Below are 21,363 nucleotides of genomic sequence, written 5' to 3'. Positions count from 1 at the left end.
TTAAGATATATAAGATTGCATCCTGGAAGTGTTCCTAAAATATGAATGATCATGTTTTTAATATTTTTGAACTCCATGAAAACTTTTTGAATCAAAGCATGAGTTATCTTTAAATAGTGCCTAATGTGTTGAACTCAAAGTGAGAGTGAGTTTTTATTAAACAGAATGACCCCATATATGAAACCTTGACTGTGCATGCAGCTCCCAGCCTCGCACCTCTTCTCCACTTTTCTCTCTCTGAGTTTAAACAAAGTGGCAGAAACAAATGGTGCAATGTTTTTCTCTAAGTAAGCTTCTGTTGCGATGTCACATCCTCGTTTGCTAAAACAAAATCTGATGAACTCTGATCAATTGCAAGATTTTTGTTGCCATAACTGTATTTGGCCGCTGGCTGGTTTCGTTGCTTCTGTTTAGATTCCATTCTCCTTCCTTGTCGTATTTATGGGCAGCCTTCATGGTTGGGATCTGCATCTTGTTGAGATGTTTAGGGGAGGTTTGATAGACTGCTATACCTGAGTCCTGCAGTTTGCAGGTTACAATGGACTGTGTACGGGTGTCCATGTCACTCTAATGGGTGAATTTAATGCCATCCCAGCTGGCGTGTACTGGTGCTGTTGATGGGTGGCATTTGTGATCTTTAGGTAGGGTTGTGTTTCACTTTGTTTTGTTCGGCTTTTGGTTTGAAAGTCTGACATGTTGGACTGGGATCCTCTGATTGACTGTGGTCCGAAGAGGATGTCTTGTACCTACAGTCTTACACAGACTGTAAGTACAAGAAAACATATCGCAGCTAAAAAAACACAATCAGACACACAGCAGCTACTTCTATAATTAAATTAAATGTTAAAATAATCTAATTAAAATTCATTTTTGGGCTTGGAGCAATAAAACCCTTATGATAATGGCTGGCCAGCTTTTCGCATGTTCCAGGTGTTATTTTCATAGTTTATCTTTGGCGATGAGTCTTTGAGGTTTGTAAGGCCTCCTTAGCATCCACCCAAGCTTTAGTTCCCTCCAAAGATTCTCTATCAGACCAAAGTTTGGACCTAGACAGAAATGTTAATATTATTACAGTCAGAGAAAACAAGACTTTAATAATACATTAAGTCTATATCTTGGTGTAATATGATGTGGGCTATTGTCCCTTTTATTGAAAGACGTTAATTATGCAACAGGGGGAATATATTACTATCCTGCTTATTGTTGAGCAAATCTACCCTAACATGGTAAAGAAAAACAAGACAAAAGAAAACAAAAAAGATTGAAAAGCTGGCTGCATTGTAAAGCTGAGATTGGACTGAGATGGATGCATTTAAAGCAAAGCTTAAACCAGCTAAGGCTAAACCTTTGACTTATCTGTTTAAAACAGCCCCCCACCCACCATCAACCTTGCCTGGAGCACTGATAGGATGAAAAATTGATAGAACCCCTCAAAGGAAGTGGGGGTGGGGGTGGGGGTGGGGGTGGGGGGGTCATGTGTGAGCGGCATTCAAGGACAACTGTGTTATCCATCTTGGAACAGTATGAAACAAGCCAGTGTTTTCGGGGAGGGGGTTCTGGAATGCCGGCTTCTGGATGAACTGTGGATGCTACTGTTGTCCTGCCAAGCCAACTGTGATGTTGCAGATTGGATGCGAATCATTGACTCCTTGTTTGCACCAACGTGTCCCTTTTCATTCGGAGTGAGAGATAATGAGCAAATATGACTGTTTAATTGTTTCTGATCTGTGTTGTGGTAAATTGCCAGAGCGACAGGGATTGTTTTGCAGTCTCTGGTGTTTATAAAAGCTGTGTTTAATGTTTTCATTAATGTTATTTAGCCCTAAGGTGTGTTGCGATGTCTTTTAATCTCTCTTTTAATCTTTTTTCCCCCTTACTTACCTCTCTGGCTTTTTGAATTCTGCTTTTTTTGTCCTCTTATCTTTCACAGTTAACATTTCCTGTTATTTATCTATCTCTTCTACAGAATCAGTATCACCTGCAAATGTCGGCCCGGGTGCCTCCATCAATCCTGGGCAGCTTGCTGCTGGCAGTCCTGCAGAGCGGAGATGGGGACAGGGACAGAGGGAACCGAGGAGAAGGCAGGTGGGGAGGAGCAGCTGTGATCTGCCCCGGATGGGATGAAGGCAGCGACGGCTTGCTGACTCACCTGCAGAGCCACAGTGGCCCTGCTTGGCATTTGTGGGACATCATCAACCTGACTCGCATCACAGGCGGCAGAGACAGTAGGGGGGAGGCCAGCGAGCAGAAGAGGGAGGATCAAATGGAAGAAGAGGCTTTGAACATCATCTCTTCCAGCTTCCTGCGCTCCCCCTCGCCAATCTCCTCCGTGCTCCTCATGGGATCTGACCCGGAGTGTCTCTCATCTGTCCTGCGGGCCGCTCAGCGGCTTGCGCCATCACTTCCAGCTCTGCAGTGGATCATGGGATATCCTTTGTCCCCTGACTCACTGCACACTCTGGGAGGTCCCCTTGGACTGTTGGCCTATGGGGAGGTTGGACGCAAACCGATAAGCTTCTACATACGGGATGCTTTACAGCTGATTGGTCGTGCGGTCACCGCTGCCACCTTGGTAAAGCCGGAGTTAGCTCTGGTTCAGAACTTGGTCAACTGCTACGACAAACCAAACAGGCATGAACTACCATCTTCTGGGCAGTATCTTTCCAGGTATGAATAAGCATACACACATAACTGCACATACTGTCCCTATCTATAGTATCCATAGCTTGATTCTTTTTATTATTATTTATTTACATTTTTTTTTACATTTTGTCACCTTAAAATCGCAAAACCTAAATGTACACTGTTGTTATAAGTGTGTATACATTTAGCCTCCATCTAGGTCAGTTCACACCTGAACCACCTTTCACTGCAATTACAACTGCAGCTATTCCGCTGATGTCTTCTTTACACAACAGCATGGGCTGAAAAAAAGTGAACAGGAATCTGTAATTCATAGATTCTAAGTCGGATTTAAGTATTGTCTTTGACTGGGCCATTTTCACACATGAGTGTGCTTTAATCCAGACTATTGCATTCTAGCTCTGATTTTATGTTTAGGGTCATGTTCCTACTTGGAAGTTAACCTCCATCCCAGTCTCCAAGTACTCCATCCATCTTATGATCAACTCTGATCAGTTTCCACGTTCATAATGAAGGAAAGAATCCCGACAGCATGAAGCCGCCACCACAACCTGGATGGATTAAGCAGTACTGTGCAACATTTTCAAAACTGAAGATGCGTTGTAACTCGAACTTGATTTAAATGTCTCAGCAACTTTCTCGCTGACCTGTCTGCTGTGTTCCTTCTTCATAATGCTGCTTGTTCAATACAATTCACAGGCAAACCTCTTTCAGAGTAGGAAAGGGGGCTAAATGCGTCTGACACATTTTATTTTCCAAATAATTTTGAAAACCATGTAGCCTCATCCTTCCACTATACAATTAGATGCTACTGCCTCACTAAACACCAAAAATACAGTAAAGTTTGTAGCTGCAATGTGAAATGGTTCAGAGGATGGAAGCACTACACCTGATACTAATTAAAAACTCACTTGGTGTGAAAATACCACAAGATAAAGGCTCGTAAGCTTACAAGTATCCTTTTTAATAAGGCACTTGTTTATTATTCACCACGTCCTTCTTAAATTTACACAAGTGACATGATTCAGACCTACAATGTGATATTGCTGTGATAGATGGAATCTGTATGCAGATACTCTAGCATGCCATATTTTATTAGCTTTAAAGCAAAATGAATATGGTAATTAGTGGGGGCACCAGGGTTGCAGATGTGTTTTTTTTTATAATAGTGATTTTAGGCCTGTACTTTGAAAGTTGTAACTAGTTGAGACATCTGTTCACAGTCAAAAAATGGCTTTTAAGCCCAGTGCTCAATTGCCTTATGCCAGGTTCACATAGCAGGATAATTAACTCCAGTTTTTGGCCCCGATCTTCCCCTTCCGACAATCTTAAGGACGTCCTGATTATCGGGATGGCGCTTAAGATTGTCTTATGAGATATTACTGCCTCGTGTGGTTTTTTAAGAGTGATCTATTCTATTTGGAAGGATGTTGGGACTTCAAATCGGGGATATTTAACGTGCTGGATTGTCTTGGCCCGAGATCCTAGCATGTGTGGTGTTACCCGAGGGCAACCGAGCACGCCGCCTGTTGAACGTGACTATAACCAATCAGAAAGCGAGGTGACAGAAACCCGCTGGGGAAAAAAAGCATAATAGCTCACCTCCATATCAAATGTAGAGCTGTTTGCACTGTCTCCACTCCTTTAACCAACATTTATTTTAATTAGTGCACAACTATCTCTATTGTTTTTTGTCGTCTGCCACGTATATTTACTCTGAACTCACCTGTGATCTCGAGAGGTGTTGCAAGATTTCCTGTCTGACATCGGAATGATCCCGAGTGAAATCTGTTTGGGTTTGGTGTGTTTGACCGGAGGCAACACACTGTCCAAGAAAACCTGTTACATCTACGATATTTTATTGTCCTGTGTACGGTCTCGCACGTTTTCAAAATCAGCCGACAAAAAATCTTGCCATGTGAACCAGGCATTAATCGTCCTGTCGTGATAGGCATAGTTAGAAAATAAATTTTCGAGAAAGTAGTTTTTGCTTATTATTTTGAATTAAACTTACCACTAAACATTACTCTCTGCCACGCGCCAAGGCCTGCACCCTGTAGTCTTTTTCGAAGAAACATTCAGCAAATGTGGAAGATGCATATGTTTCCCCAGCCATTTAATATCTTCCCTCAGATGATGTAGAACAAGCAGCGGTTCTTGTCATGCCTAGCTTCATCCTTAAATGCGCTTTTTAACTCCTGCAGCCTGCCGCGGGGCAAACTCCTGTTTTCGGCTGTAAAATTATTACTACTGGGAGCTTAAAACTGCGAGACGTGGTCCCACGAGTGAGCAGTTATACAATCACCCTACAACACATTGATCACACTGACAAACTACAATTAAATTCAGCTGGTTCCACTACTAGGTGCCTGTGAGCTCATTAGCTGTCTGAGTGACACTTTTGTGGTAAGTTCCAGGCTCCTGCTCTTGGCTCTCCACGCTCTGGCTGTTGCCCTTGTCTGTCCTCTGCACAATAGGGGCGCTAATTTCTTAACAGCGCTCTCATGCCAGAGGTGGGGAGGAGGTCTATGTGCGATATAGATTCACAGACTGACACCAAAGGGTTTTGTGTGTTTGTCCGTGCCGTTACCATCACCTCAATCCCTGCAGCTTTTGAAAACGCCTCAGAAAGCTTTCGCAAATCTGTCAAGGTGCTCTCTGTGATATAAAGACATGCAGGGAGCAAACACAGTGCCTATTAAATAATGATGTTTTCACTTGAAGTAGGAAAACATAATCCTCACATTTGGACACACACACACTCACTCCAACACACTTTAAAAACCCAGTTAAGCCCCATGTAGCTGATTCTGTGTGAGGCGTTGATCTCTTCTTCTGTAAATTCCCTCCAAACTGAAACACTTTTGCCCTGTCAGTTGACACGCATATTCCTTGAATGCCAGCAAGTATCCAATGTCTAGTGCAAGGTGTAGATTTTCACTGTCCCTAAAATGTACCTATTCTCAATGAAAGGATAACAATTAAATAAGATTGCGGTGCAAAAATCAAACTTAACTGCTGTAGTGTTTAAGTTGCTGTGTTCTCTAATGGATCTGATGCCTTTAACATTCGCCCTATTAATGTCCAATCTAAGGATTAATCTTTAAGCTTTCAGTTTAAAAACTGGATTTCACTTTATAATCACATTCTCTAACTAAAACTGCTCTTATCAAATCTCATTTCCAACACATTTCACTTATCTCACCAGAGTAAATGATGATTGTTGCTACCGTAAATATTGTACTTGCTAAACAGTGCACTATGAACAGATTAGATTAATCACATACTGAAAGAAGCACTGCCAAGTCAGCGTTGCACCTGCCTCATTTGTAGTCTTGTATTTCTTTAAAGAGTAAAGAACTGACTAATGGTTAAACATCACCTCAAACACTGTCAGGACACTAGGGAGAGTCACAATCCATCTGTGGAGGTTCAATTAGGATAGAGTCTATAGACTTTCAGATTGGGCTGTTTATAGTGGTACTGCTGGCAATACAGTGCCAGTGACCTTTATTCCTGCATGAAAGAGACTGATAAAAGAGGGTCGTACTATCACACTATGTAACCCGTGAAGTTACACTCAGAGCTCTCCCTCCGCACTGCCTGATTCTTATCCCTCCCCTCCAACAGCCAGACATGGCATTGCTCGGGAGAAAGCTAACAAAGCTGAAAGAAGTGAGAGACTTCCACATGGAGGAGGCAATTAACAGCTCAATGCCCCAAGGGATGGAGCGGGAGAGGCAAGGAGGGAGAAAGGGGACGTCTGGAGATATGAGCGAGGCAAGGCGCGAGGGAGGAGGACAAGTGAGGAAAAGCAAAATGTTACACTTTCAAATCCAAAAACTGTGGAGCTACGAAGATAAAGCCAAAGTACCAATGTTCATATTGTTTTTTTCTTCCTCAAATCTCCAAACTTGAAAGATCCCAAAAATACATTAGAGAAAGACAAGACCTTGGTCAAGGCAAGCAGATAGATGAAAGAGAGAGGAAGTAGGAAGCGGCTAAAGGTAAAATCAAAATCAAGTCAAAGAGAAGCTTGTAAGGAAAAAGGATGTGGGGGGAGAGTTAAGGGAGGGGAACAGATAGAGGGCTATTGTTATCAGAGTGAGATCTGCCAGTCAAGTTCCATCTCACTCGACACAGCTGCCACGCTGATTCCATCTCCACAGAGGAGATTAAAACCGTCGAAACAAGCAAGTCTTGTATCATCCCCAGCACTCACAAAAAGACAGAGGGAGTAAACTTCGCTCCAAACTAAAGGAGATGGAGTGATAATAGGCCGAGGCACATGCCTGCGACTCTCTTATAGAGTCATCACTTACCAGCCGCTCTGCTGACATTCAGGCTGGCCGGGTAACCCAGGACCAGGTGTTGGTGAGAGGAAGCCATCCCTCTCTGACACTGCGGGCTCACTCATCAAGCTGCTTTGACATCCGCAATCCTTCTTTAAATTCTGCTTTTGGCCTGGTTCAACGATACAACATGCTGGATTCATATTTATAAGGCTTGAAAACGTTTAACTTTCTTTACCTCAACTCTTTCACCATCCATATTACGGCAGAGTCCTATCCAAACTTGTCACTGTGTGAGAAAGTGGTTTTGTAGTGTCCTGCCCAGATAGGAGATTTAAAGTAAAGCTTACTTTGTGGTTAATTTATTTATTTTTTTCTATTTCTGGCCAGCGCAACCCATTAGAGTATGAGTCTAGAGTGGGTTGGCTTGATGAATCTGCTGTCTGTTCGATATGATGATTCAGCTGCGCTATTACCATGAGCGATTTCATCTTAAGGCAAGGCTAGCTCTTCCACTTTATAGTAAAAGAGGCAGGGAGAGCTGCTGAAGCCACAACGCAAGTTAATGTGGAATGAGACGGAGGCATCTTTAATCAGGTTCATTAGATTCATCGGGATGCTGACGTAAATTCTAATGTAATGTGGGGGCAATGAGCAAATTCACGAGCAGGAACACACACAAGCTCTTAAAATTTGGCTTAGAAAAGAGATTAATGACCCACATGATCAGTTTAGTCTAGTCATTGTCCTCTGCATACACCACATTTATGAACCACGACTCAAACACTCATTCGCCTTTAGCAGGAAGCAAAACTTACCATTTCAAGTCTTGACCGTGACCATCCACGGCATGGTTCAGTGAGCACAGTAAAGGCAGTGAACCTTACTTGCTTTAACATTTGCACAACCGTTCCTATGATTTGCAACCTCCTCACAATCCCCCACTAATTAGGATGGAATAGACCTTGCATGCCTGTCCGAGTCGTCACCTGACAGCACCCTCATGATCAAATGCCAAGACATGAACTCACAATCCCTATGTGGTTTTAACAGAGGCCAGAGAACATATATGTATGAATGGGGATTGCTCTCCCTAATATATTCCACAGTAAAGACCAGTGCAGGGCCACCAGATGAGTGAGATGAATAGCAATGACTGTTTGTATGGACTGGCAGATAGAAGGAGACCCTCCCTGCACTGCATTAACTTTTAATTATGACCGTCTGGGAGATTCAATTACCCATTTGAGACTAGACCTCCAAGGGTTCTACAACCAGACTGAGCCCATCTGTGCCAGGTTTCGAAACATTAGATATAAAGTGTACAGGTGCTTCTTTCACACTTTCCCCCCACGTTTTAAGTCAGAAAATGTATTTTGTTTTCTCTGGCTGATTTTTTTTCTTCTTCTTTCCTTTGAGGTTTTTGTCCAACATTTCCTTCACTGGCTCCACGGGACTGATCCAAGTGGATGCTTACGTTTCTCGAGTCCTCTCCTCACAACTGTTCCACGTGTGGAGTCTTAAAAGAGGAGCGCTGGGTCAGCCAGCTTGGGTTACCGTAGGACAATGGACCCGAGGTCGACTGGAGCTGGAGGGGGGCATTTTGGGCCTGGTGGGAGGGCTCGGTAACAGCCAGGGACAAGGCCTCGGAGCTGGAGTGAGAGGAGGGGATGGCCAGGGGGACGGCTATTTTGGAGGACGCTGGAGGCCAGGACTTTCCGTCGAGGGACACCGTCTCCGTGTGGTGACGCTGGTGGAACACCCATTTGTCTTCACACGGGAGGTGGATGAAGACGGTTTGTGTCCGGCAGGTCAGCTCTGTCTGGATCCCAAAACCAATCGATCCGACATAATCAACGGCCTCTTCAACCAGCTCCACAACCCTAACTCTACAGTAACGGACTGGGAAGGAATAGGTGGGTTTGTTTTGACAATTACCTGCTAAATACCAGAGTATTGGTATGTTGCACATTTCAAATGAAATAAATAGGGGTAAAATATGTAACAAAAACTAACCCAGTGTCAATTGTTGCATTACAGAAGGATTTTAAGTTTCTCAAAACGCCACACTTGTTTTCAACAATATGTTTGATCTTTTCTACCCTGATGTTAATAACCTGTAACTGACTACATATCGAAAAGAACTCAGGATAGCAGAGAAGGTTTTTTTCAGTGTAGGGTCACTAATGATGAGTGTAGTTCAAAAACATATCAGGTTTGGTGCTAAAGGCTGAGCTCTACAGTCCCATCCCAGATTCACAAGTAAAGTGCATTAAAATAATTAAATCAATCTGATATGAAAGCAATCTGATTCTAAGATATTTGGCAACATGACCATAGTTTTGAACATTAACTTCAATCAAAACCATGCAAATGGAACATTGAATTTGACGTTTATTAATAGGTTAAAGCAGTGAGTCATGATGATGTGTTGTTAAAAAAAAGAAAATATACCTTTAAACAGAATACACAATGATACAATGATAAATATAATGAAGCTCAGAGGGCAGTGCTTAGCCTTTTATCTATCTGGTTACATAAAGTCATTACCTGAGTTACACAGTCTTTGTGGGCACAGTGTGGATCCTTCCCTGCCCTTACGGAAAGGCTAAGTAATGTTCTGGTAATGTAATAAAACTTCAGACGAGTAAGGAAAGTTTCCAAACCATAGATGGTATGCTAAGATCAACAAGTAAATTAAACTTGTTCAACATTATGCCCCTTTCAGATGCAAATATACCAGATCAGAAGTTTCCACATGGTTGTCTTTGAGTTTGGACTCATGGAGACATCTGGGCCCAAGTTAAAGGAGTTGGCAGACTGCCACTTTTAATTAACTAAGATTGCAAAAATGCTTTGCCAAACAAATTAAGATGGCAAAAGTATATTTTGCGTTGCCAGCTCTCTGTTTTTTTATACACATTGTAAGGGGTTTATTATTTTTTTTTCCGTTTTTCTAGCCTTAATTTTAATAAATGTAGCTCGAGCAAGTGTGCCAGCTTCATTAAAATGTCTAAACTGAATTTCCCTTTGATGATCCATCAGCAATTTTCTTGAATCACTGTTGTGTAGCGATTCCCAGTGGTGCAACCACTGCACTTACAAAGCATGCATATGAATGACCGAATGGTTTGACATCATCCTCGCTTCTTTCTTTCCTCTTAGACTTATCGGGGGACCTCAGAAAATGCTGCTATGGGTACTGCATTGACTTATTGGAGAAACTGGCAGAAGACATGGGATTTACCTTTGACCTTTACATTGTGGGAGATGGGAAATACGGTGCACTGAGCGGGACGGGACGCTGGACCGGCCTTGTGGGGGACCTCCGGAATGGAACAGCAGACATGGCCGTCACCTCTTTCTCCATCAACTCTGCCAGGAGCAGAGTCATTGATTTCACCTCTCCCTTTTACTCCACCAGTCTGGGCATTCTGGTATCATTGCTTAACACTCCCATGATTTTGTTTATTGCAAGTTTGCTGCAAATATGCTGCTGACCACGTTTATTGGCACACCTGGTTAAGATGTGTTTGAATCTTTCAAAGAAATCCATATCTTATTACAGCAGAACAATCTCACTCTGTAATTTTTAGAAAGTGTACTTAGTCGGTTATGGAAGGTTGTCTCTTAGCATCTACAGCACCTTTATATAAATATATATATATATATATATATATATATATATATATATATATAGGGCTGGTGTTCTCTTGCCCCTGAAAATCCTAGTCTCATCTGACCAAAAGTGTTCAGTTAAAGTCCCAGTAAAGTTTATCAAACTCCCTGTTTATGTTTGTTATGGTAGGACAGAATAGGCTTTGCAGCCGGCACATGGAAAGCATCTAATGGTTGTTGTGGAGACTTGATGACTCCAAGATACCAGGAATAGGCCTCTGTTTTATGTAATCTGTACACCCCAGAAAAAAAACAGAATATCATGCTTTCTTTTTCCTGTTAGAAGTTAAAAGAAACTCCTAGATGTTTTAGAGATAAAGCCAGAGAGGCCAAATCGAGATGGTTTGGACATGTACAGAGGACGAATGCTGAGGCTGAGGAAGACCAAAAAGGAGATTTATTGTTGGATTGAAAGAGGATATGAAGGTTGTTGGTGTGAGAGGTAAAAGATGCTGAAGACAGGGTTAGATGGTGACAGATTAAACGCTGTTGCAATCCCTGAAGATGGAAAGCCGAAAAAAGAAGTTTATAGAACATCTGATCAATTACAAAAGTTAATTATTAATTGAAATGCTTTGGTTACATTTATTTTAAGAGTGGGTGTTAGAAATACCAATAACAGTGCCAACAGGGGTTTTGTTAAAACATCTATTTCTTGACATGGGATGTTTTCCGCCCACTATGTAAATATATTCAATATAGAGATTGGATTTGTGAGATTATGTCACTGCAATAAAAGATAATTTATTTGAAGACAACTTACAAGTATTTACCATGGGTGCCAAGAAATTTGTTCATGTTTGTACGACACACGGCTTAAAAAATGTTTAATTCCTTGTGGAAGCCTTGAGAATCTTTCTTAGTCACGATCACTGTTTCAGTAAGACCGCACACTTTATAACTATTTAATTCTTCTTTATATTTCAGTCTTAATCCTGGTGTTCTGGCGAGAGACAGATCATTTTTGGCAATAATTAGTTTGTGGAGCTTTGTGGAGGAAATGTTAATTATAAAAGTTCAAAACAAGAGCTACTGTAGCTTAAGAAACGTCACAACTACAAAAATAAGAACTTAATTATGGAAAACACGACATTCTTCCACTTAAAATGCATGCAGAGTAAGCAATTAATTCAGTTTGCTTAAAACCAATTATAATGATTAGAAGGGGTTTGATTATGATTACCTTCTGGATATAAAGAGTAAGGTATATACAGTCACAGTTCTGCATTAAATAATGTAAAAGAGGAACTGCATTGTGTCAATCTCATGATTTTTTCTTTCTTTTCTTCAATCGTTCAGGTTCGTAGCCGGGACACGGCAGCGCCTATCGGAGCCTTCATGTGGCCGCTCCACTGGTCCATGTGGGTGGGCATTTTTGTCACGTTGCACCTCACAGCGCTCTTCCTCACCTTGTATGAGTGGAACAGCCCGTTCGGCATGACTCCCCATGGCAGGAACAGGCTGCGTGTGTTCTCCTACTCATCTGCCCTCAATCTCTGCTACGCAATACTCTTCGGACGCACTGTTGCCACCAAGGTAAAGAAGCTCTCCCTCTCTGTGGCAAGGAGGCCTCATGCAGAGGGTGCCTGAAAATAGAATTTAGCGAAGGAAGTTGGATGAAAGGAAGGATGTGTAGTATGAGAATGAGGGCAAAAACAGTGAGGCGTCATGGGAAAAAGTATGGCGGAAATGATAGAGATGGCCATAACAGAGAAAAGATTAATAGGAGAGTGGTTAAGAGGGTAGGCCGTGATGAAGTAGAGAAATATAGAGTGTAATGCAAGTAAAAGGGTAAGGGTAAGTGTGCTGACATATACAAAGGGAGTTTTTGGAGAGAATGATTGGGATGGATGAAAAGTGGTGAAAGATTTAACGGTTAGAGGTTAACTCCCGAACGTAGTCAGACACAAAGTTAAAAAAAGAAAGCAGGGGGAGGAGAGCTGCTTAAGGGATGCAAAGGTGATAGAAAAGGAGGTAATAGGCAGACTGACTGATAAATTCTTAGACAGAGTTCAAAAGGGTAATTGTGGATATGAGAAAGGAAACCGCTTGAGGGTGATGTTGAGAGGGTGATGATGTGCACCTGGCCTCTATAATTGACAAAGACTCCTGGATAGGCCTTGAAAGGTATTCACAAAAAACCTGAGCAACAGTCCGGTTGCCTTCGATTTAAGTCTGCCGTAGCTACACTGTAGTAAACAACCATTGAACACATTTATGCTCCTCTCAGTATAAGTACTTCTATACTGTAATCCATGCATACAAAGAAATCAAAGCAAACTAGTCCATCAATTATCTGTTAAAAAAAAAAAAAAGTGGAATGACAGTGAAATATGTATTGAACGTGGCACAGAAATGTATTCAATACTTGGCTGTAGAGGTACGCAGACTGAATTCAAATCTTGAAGGTTCTGGGGGCCTCACCTGTACAGTCAGATGTTTAGATATGTCTATAGATTTTTAGTTTGATTCGAATCGGGTGCTTGACTGGGCAGGTCTAATAGCTTTATTTTCTTTTGTTCAAACAAACTGAGTCTTTCTCTGGCTGTGTGTTTGGGATTATTGTTTCTGAAAAATCAATCCACCCTGATTATATCCCCTTATCAAGAATGGTTTAGAATTTTTTTTTCATTCATCCTTTCTTCCATTATATGACGTCTGCCAGTATATGAAGAAAAACAACCCCACACCACAGTGTTCCCATCTCCAAACTTCACCGCTGGTCCAGTATTTCGAGATAATATTTGGTCCCATTCCCCTGAACTAGCATGAAGTTCGCATTGACATCCATAAAGTTAAATTTCAATCTCCTAAAAGCAAACTATATTCTCCTGAATTTTATCAGATTTTCCAAATAATCTGCAGTAAATGAAAGGACAACAATTCAATTCAATTCAATTTTATTTATATAGCGCCAATTCATGAAACATGTCATCTCGAGGCACTTTACAAAGTCAAAATCAGTCAGATTATACAGATTGGTCAAAAATGTCCTATATAAGGGAACCAGTTGATTGCATCAAAGTCCCGACAAGCAGCATTCACTCCTGAAGAAGCGTAGAGCTACAGGAAAAGTCGTCTGCATTGTCCATGGCTTTGCAGCAATCCCTCATACTGAGCAAGCATGAAGCAACAGTGGAAAGAAAAACCACCCATTAGCGGGAAGGAAAAACCTCCAGCAGAACCGGGCTCAGTATGAACGGTCATCTGCCTCGACCGACTGGGGTTACAGAAGACAGAGCAGAGACACAACAAGAGAGACAAAAAAAGCACAGAAGCACACATTGATCCAGTAATCTGTTCTACATTAGATGGTAGTAGCGGGTGATCTGTCTTCCCTGGATGATGTCACAGTTTAACAGAACGTCAGACCAGGTGTGCCTATGAAGAAAAAGAGAGAGAGCAAAAAGTTAAAAGCTGAAATGACGACAGTCATTTCAATGTAATACAACGCAAAACTGGAGAACAGTAGACTGAAGAACAGTAGAAATCAGTAGAGTGAGAAAGTTAGACCCTGATGTCCTCCAGCAGCCTAGGCCTACCACAGCACAACTATAGAGGTAGCTCAGGGTAACATGAGCCACTCTAACTATAAGCTTTGTCAAAAAGGAAAGTTTTAAGGTTAGTCTTAAAAATAGATAGGGTGTCTGCCTCACAGACAGACACCCTATTGTTACCAGATAAGGTAACAATATTTTGTTACCTTATCTTGTATTAATTTAATTCCTGAATAATCTTTCTCCAGCAGTTCAGTCTTGTGCTGTGAAAGATTTATAGTGTCCACTGCAGCTGAGTTCATTATTTATAATTTTTAGGAAAAAGGTTGATTCCTTTGGGAAGCTCCCTACAAGTTGTCCTAGGTGGTGTTTTGCTCACAGCCATCTAACCCAAGACAGTCTAGACCAAGACCAAAGAACACCAGGAGAAGTCATTGAGGGAGCCAGGATAAGGACCAAGGCAAAAACAATTATCACATTAGTGTTATATAGTTGCTGCTAAAATCAGTCTGTGGACACTCATTAGCAAATTAATCTATTACAGCACTCCAGACTAACTAGCTGCAGTTCCGCACCTAACTTTTATGGTAAGATGCTCTGCCACAATATCTAGGTGAACCTAAACTTTTATGTAACCAAACATTCAACTGCACGACACTTTTGTAATAAAACTGACCAACTGATAACATCTTAAACCTTGAAGAACTTAGCTCTGGTTTCAAGCAGAGTGGGTGAAGAAGACAGATGGAAGTGCAGGACCTAACCCACTTAGTAGTCTATCTTTCTGCATATTGCACAGATAAACCTATATTTACACTGGAAAGTGTTTTCTCATCATCTCACACTAGGAACATAGGGCCACAGTTCGCACCACTAAAATGTTAAAATGAAAAAGAAAAAAAAAACAGTATTATTTTTAGTTATTTTTTTAGTTATATTTAATATTTTTGCATTTGAAAAAAAATGTGAAAATGTGGTCTCAAGACCTGTCTTGATTTTATCCATTAGAAGATGCTTCTTGTGTGACACACTAGAAGTTGTTTTTTTATAAATGCAATTATATGACCTGGCCTTGACATGTGGTAGGATTGCTTTTTAATTGCTGACAGATTTTAGTTTATTTTCTTAACTTTTGTTGTCTTGTTGCATCTTTGTCATGAGTTCAGCAGTTTTGTCTTGTATTATTCCACATTATTACATGTAGTAACAACAAAGACTGATTGGTTTAGATTTCTTAGTATGCTTAGAATACTGGGTTACTGACCTTGGAAATGGATTTCATGTTCATAGCGCTATTACAGATTATATATAGAGAGGAAAACCTTAACATTTTCTATATTTATCCTCCCTGCTGTAAAAGGGAAAATAAACTCTGGGTAGGACTTCAAAGCTCTGGTATAGAAATGGGATTGCTTCTTGTCTGTTAATAAATATCCAGTGACTGTTGAGACAATCTTGTTTACCACATCTTGTTTCCGTATTATTTATTTGATATAAATATGTAAGGATTTTAAATGCAACTGTGCTTTAACAGCATTCTTCTAGGACGTGTCAGATTTGACAGATTGTGTCACACCCACAGTCACATTGGCGAACACGTCCAACCACAATGCGGATGAATGATGACTCCGTCCTCCGTGCATTCTTTGTTTTCCATAGTGCAACGCAGCCTTCCAAAATCCATCATTATGATAACTTGAAATTTTCCAGCCGCAAGTGTCCTTTCATAAAATTATGCCTGTCCCCTTGTTGAGCTCGCAGCTCATCGTGAAGTACGTTTAAGTGCATAATCACACGTTGTCCCTAAAGGAAGCTCCTTAGAAAAACTAAGGTGGAAAAGCAATTCTAATGATTGTCGCATAACTGAAAGGTCACGTGTTGGATCTTTGCAGCAGCTAATGTGTCAGTTAACAGTTGTGTTCATTAGCAGCCCCAGGACCTGTTAAAATGTCCTTCAACAGCTGTGTGAAACTCTGGGTGCTGAGCCAAACTGTGATGTTTTCTCAGACGATGGGGAGGGCAGGGCAAGTAAATCGATAGCTAACTTTTATTGTGAAGTTCAGGTTTGATATTTGATTTAATCTATTTAGATATCTATTAGCTATCCCCAATTTGTTTTGGAGTGGGTTACGGGGAGCAGAGTATACCCAGAGTATTTCTCCGGTGTATAATAGTGCCAATGCAAACAGGCAAGCGTCAAATGTCTACACTAAAGGAATTGTTGAAAAAGTTGGCTGAATGTTCTAGATTGCTTCTGAAGAAACCAACACTACAGAGAAAGGAAGAGGGTATTGGGTTGCGTTGCTAATGATAGCTGCTATTTTCCAAGACCAAAGATCATCAAAGTTAAGGCTTTTGGCTTACAGAGGTGGCTGGAGGGAAGAAACGCAATTTCAAAATTTGCCAAATTCACCATAGTATGACATTATTTAATAACACTATCACCACATCATGTTCCAGTGGGAGGTATTGCTGCAAAGTTGTTGACTTATAATTGGCTCTGCATTCGTAGAAAGACATTTTGTTTTGAGTTGGCAGTTTAAACAGAATTTGACTGCATTGATTTATTATCTGGTCGAAGTGGACTGTATGCAGTTGAACTGAACTAAGTGTTACATCTTAATAGTTTTGATTTGACTCGTGTATTTTTAAAAGATTCAATTCAATTAAATTGTATTTATATAGCACCAATTCATGATACATGTCATCTGATAAAATGCTAATGTGTGGTTACAAAATGAGTCACAGCTGAATTGACGTGAAACTGGTATTTCTTTATAAACTAATGATTTATTCTGTAGAGCCTGTTTTTCTTTACTAATCTTATGCCTTCTCTACAAAAAAAAGTGCATATTTAGAAGCTTTGCTGTTGTGTCTTTTTGTTTTGTTTTTGTGTGTGAACTTAAATCCTTTTTGAGAAAATTGTGTGTTTATTTATTCAGGACATTGGTAACTATGGGTAATGCAGGGGTTGTCCTTTCATATACATGCAGCACACAGGCTGTGTAACATTTAATTTAATTTGTGAAAAAAGGCTGTGGATGTTCTCAAAGTTTAGGTTCACATTTAGAGGCCTTCTCTGCTTTGATGGAACAGTTTGAGCAACTCAGCTTGAAAAAACAAATCTCTGTTAGCGATGTGTTTTGCCAACAAATCATTTAACCCTGAAGCTCTTTTTTTCCTCTAAAGAGCAAACACAAACAAATTGTGAAGACAAACAAGTATGGCGGCTAAGCTGTCAAACCAATGTTGTTAGAGTGAATTAGGTGTCTATTTTGGATTCTGCTTGATGAGCTTTTTCCTGGACAATACTTTAGTATTTGTCTCGATGAAAACGAGAGTTTGCACAGAAAATGCTGCTTTCAGCTCATTATATAAATGTGTTTGTATACAGCAAATTTAAACAAGTCTTACAAGATTTATATCTTACATTCATTCAGAAAACAAGGATGTAATTTACACAAAACATTGCTGAGCTGGCATTATGAAGCCACCTTTATTATTATATTGCCATTACAGAGCTAAATAAGAACATCTAAACTTTCCTAAGGGTGACATTCTTCCTCAAAAATGTTAATGGGAAAATTTTGCTCATAATATTTAGTATGACTTTTTTCCCTTTTCAGTAAAGCAACTAATTATTCTGAGTGCTCATCACCCTCTCCGCACTGTTGTGAAAGTGGGTTATAACCTTGTTTGTATAATTGATTACCCATTAATCTCCAGCCTTTAAAACACTAGAAGTGAATTTATTTTCTTTCTTTTAAGTGGATTTTAATTAGTTCAGTAAATAAATCATTACACGTTTCAGGTGGTGGATTCCCCTGCAGGCAATATCATAGAAAGATATGTCCGAAGAGCTGCAACAGATACTCTTACAGTTTATTCTCTGAGCTCATTTTGGTTTTGCTGAATTACTGCAGAGATAATATGGGATTTTTGACGGGGAAAGAACAGAGGTTGGATACGTTTTTTTTGTTGTTTTTTTTTTAAAAGGCCAAATGATAATTTATGATAGACATGTGTTAATAACTCCTTGTGTTTCTTTTCGGGTACTCCTCTTCAGACTCCTAAATGCTGGACGGGACGCTTTTTGATGAACCTTTGGGCTATTTTCTGCTTACTGGTGCTGTCCAGCTACACAGCCAACCTTGCTGCAGTAATGGTTGGAGAGAAAACTTTCGAACAGGTTTCAGGAATTCACGATGAAAAGGTAAGATGACGCGCAAGAATGCAAGCTTATATCTACAAACACTTCAAACAACAACACACATTTGCTGACGCACACAGCTACAGAGATTTGGGAAAGTACACCCTTTGTACTGTTACCGACTTGGCTACCACAGCAAATTTTGAAGTATATTGATTTTATGTGACAGAACAACACAAAGTAGTGCATTAATATGAATTAGATGACAAAAAATACATGATTTAGAAAAAATAGAAAATACGTTTACATGGACAAAAGTAATTGGAATAAAGGACTGATTAGAATCAATATGCGTCATGTAAACAAGCCAATTGGAATATGGTAATCGGATTAAGTTCAATTGGAATGAAATTGTAATCCAAATGATAGGGGTGGTTTATGCCGATTAATAATTCAATCAACGTGCATATAAACGCTTGTCAGGCAAAGAATTATTCCAAATTTTTTCTGTTAGAAAAAATGAAAGAACTCAAAATCTAACATTTCAACTGTATTTAGGCAAGTCCACCCAGGGTGCTCGGAAGACAAATTAACTCGTAGAATACTACCTTGATTATAATTTTTTGCAAAGACGGAAGTACTTCTTCTGTGTTTTTTGTTTTAGGGGAATTTGATAACTGCGCATGTCAGAGTGGTTTTATTCTGAAAAAAATACAGGTGCATACACATGCACATTATGAGGAGATGAATTGATGTATACATGGTATAATCCAATTATTTAATCTAAATCCGGTTTAATCCGATCGTGAAATTTTGTGCATGTAAGCATTGCAAATTATTCTGCATGCATATGAAATCAGTCCCTTTCACTTAGATATCCCCTTTAACAAAAATCCCAGTGATCCTGTCATTTGCCTTCAGAAGTCACGAGTTAGTAAATAGAGTCCCTCTGCATGCAATTGAAGTCGTAGAATAAAAACAGCTGTTCTGGACCTCAGTGCAGCATTTGACATTGTTGACCATGATATATTATTAAACCAAATGGAGAGTTGGGTCAGCCTCTCAGGTACAGCACTCAATTGGTTCAAATCCTACCTAAACACAGGGACTTGTTTGCGTCAATAGGTAACTTCTCATCAGAGCTGACAAAAGTCACATGTGGAGAACCCCAAGGTTCAATCCTAGGACCCCTTGTGAGCACGGCCCTGCTGATTGCCAAGGCCAAATGTTGCGTAGCTACTCTGCGGGATGATGATTGTCTAGGATAGACTGTCTTTGTTTTGTCCCATGGCAAGGCCACTGTCGAGTATTAGGGAGACCCGAAAGCAAGACAGGGCAGAAACAGCCAGACACAGACTGCCTGGGGTGCGATTACTTTCCATCTATCTGATCTCTGCTCTGTTTCTCAATAAAAGTGCTGGAACTTCATCAGTCCACCTTTTCCTTTTTAATAACTCTAGAAAGTCAGTTATTGTTTAGAATTCCTTCCACAGTGTGGTGATGGACACAGATCTGAACCTTCAAAGACACATATACCCTGTTTACACTACCCCCTTTTAACCGTGCCGAGACCAGTCCGAGCTCGGTAACTAAGATAACTATCGAGTGTAAATGGAACGCAAACTGAACTGAACAGTGCCAGACACAACCGGACCACCCTAAATGCAGACCAGTTCCATGTGTGGGCTTGGTCTGGTTTTTCCCTGGCTCGGTTCTCTAATAACAAAGAGCGCATGAGCAGACTGCGTCATCTCCTTACAGTCAGCTGACATTTCAGACATTCATGAAAATACTAGCTTCCCTACCGTGACACACGATTTCCAGTGATGATTCTGCTTAGCAGTGTGATGAACCTCAGCGTCTGTCTTTGTTTCCTGCACCTGTAAATCCTGATTAGACGTTTGTTTGTCTTATCCACTTCCCAAAAGCCGACTCTGTCAAGTAAATTCGCCAAAAGTTGCCGTCTTTGCCTGACTCTCCGCAAACAACGAAATACCACAATTATAACCAAGTATAACTTCCTGAATGTTACGGGCGCTGCCATTTTGACTTGCTCGATTCCCTCCTTCAATCCTAGAGAGCAGTAGTACCGCAGATCGTCACTAGGAGGCGAGGAACCAAGGAACCGCGATGTGGAAACGGTTGTCAGAACCAAGCTCGGCTTGGTTAACTGATCCAAGCTCGGACCAAGCGCGGCATGGATCGGTTTAACAAGGGTAGTGTAAATGGGGCTATAAAGACAGTCACAAAGTCAGCCTGTTCTATTACCTAAAGAATATTTCTGGTATTGAAGAATTGCTGTCCCAACGAGATGTAGAGAAACTCATCTATGCATTTATCATTAGTCGCATTGATTACTACAACGGTGTCTTCACGGGTTTGCCCAAACAAATCAATCAGACAACGGCAGCTGATCCAGAATACTGCTGCTCGAAAAAAAGAAGCACATCACTACAGTTCTAAAGTCCTTACACTGGCTCCCTATAACTCAGAAAATAGACTTTAAAATACTAATGTTTTTCACGGGTCTTACAACTGGTGACCGTTTCAATGTGTTTATGATGTTTTTATGTTTTTATGATGTAAAACACTTAGAACGGCCTTGCTGCTCAAATGTGCTATATAAATAAACTTGACTTGAATGGGAAGACCTCAGAAATCTGTTAAAGATGATTAGTTAACAAAAACGTTCATGAAAACTAACATAGGCACTAGACAGGTCAGTGAAAAGTTGTGGAAGCTGTTAAAGCAGAATAAGGTTATAAAATGATATCTCAAGTTTGAACATCTCCTGCTCAATCCCATCATCAGAACATTGAAGGATGATGGCAGAACTGCAGACTTTCCAAGACATGACAGTCCACCTAAACTGACAGACCAAAGCAAGGAAAGTGTTAACCATTTTAGAGGCCCATTTTAACTGTGGAGCAGCTGCACAAATCTGCAGTTCCGGAGTGAGAATTATCTTGATGGGATAACTATTAGCTGCATACTCCACACATGTGGCTTATGGTAGAGTGACAGGAAGAGAAAATAAATTTTTAAAGGAAACCATAAGAACTGCCTTCTGAATTGTGTAACACGTCCTTAGAAGACCCAGCAA

At 40.6% G+C, this 21,363-nt stretch overlaps 1 protein-coding gene across 1 annotated transcript in view; it reads left to right on the top strand.

The window, feature by feature from the left end:
- The window catches only part of LOC118558109 (glutamate receptor ionotropic, NMDA 3B-like), an 86,477-nt gene extending 68,118 nt beyond the window's left edge, over window positions 1-18,359 (top strand). Inside the window, exons 2-6 of the mRNA XM_036128569.1 lie at window positions 1,967-2,667; window positions 8,355-8,851; window positions 10,101-10,372; window positions 11,913-12,149; window positions 18,177-18,359. Of these exons, the coding sequence (XP_035984462.1) occupies window positions 1,967-2,667; window positions 8,355-8,851; window positions 10,101-10,372; window positions 11,913-12,149; window positions 18,177-18,332 (1,863 nt within the window). The 3' untranslated portion in view covers window positions 18,333-18,359. The remainder of the gene's footprint in view (window positions 1-1,966; window positions 2,668-8,354; window positions 8,852-10,100; window positions 10,373-11,912; window positions 12,150-18,176) is intronic.
- Window positions 18,360-21,363: the final 3,004 nt, after the last annotated feature.

The sequence above is a fragment of the Fundulus heteroclitus genome, unplaced genomic scaffold (genome assembly GCF_011125445.2).
Source record: "Fundulus heteroclitus isolate FHET01 unplaced genomic scaffold, MU-UCD_Fhet_4.1 scaffold_100, whole genome shotgun sequence".
In the NCBI taxonomy this organism is placed as follows: domain Eukaryota; kingdom Metazoa; phylum Chordata; class Actinopteri; order Cyprinodontiformes; family Fundulidae; genus Fundulus; species Fundulus heteroclitus.
Note: the sequence above shows the minus strand (reverse complement) of the source record. Positions and strands in the feature narration are given on the sequence as shown.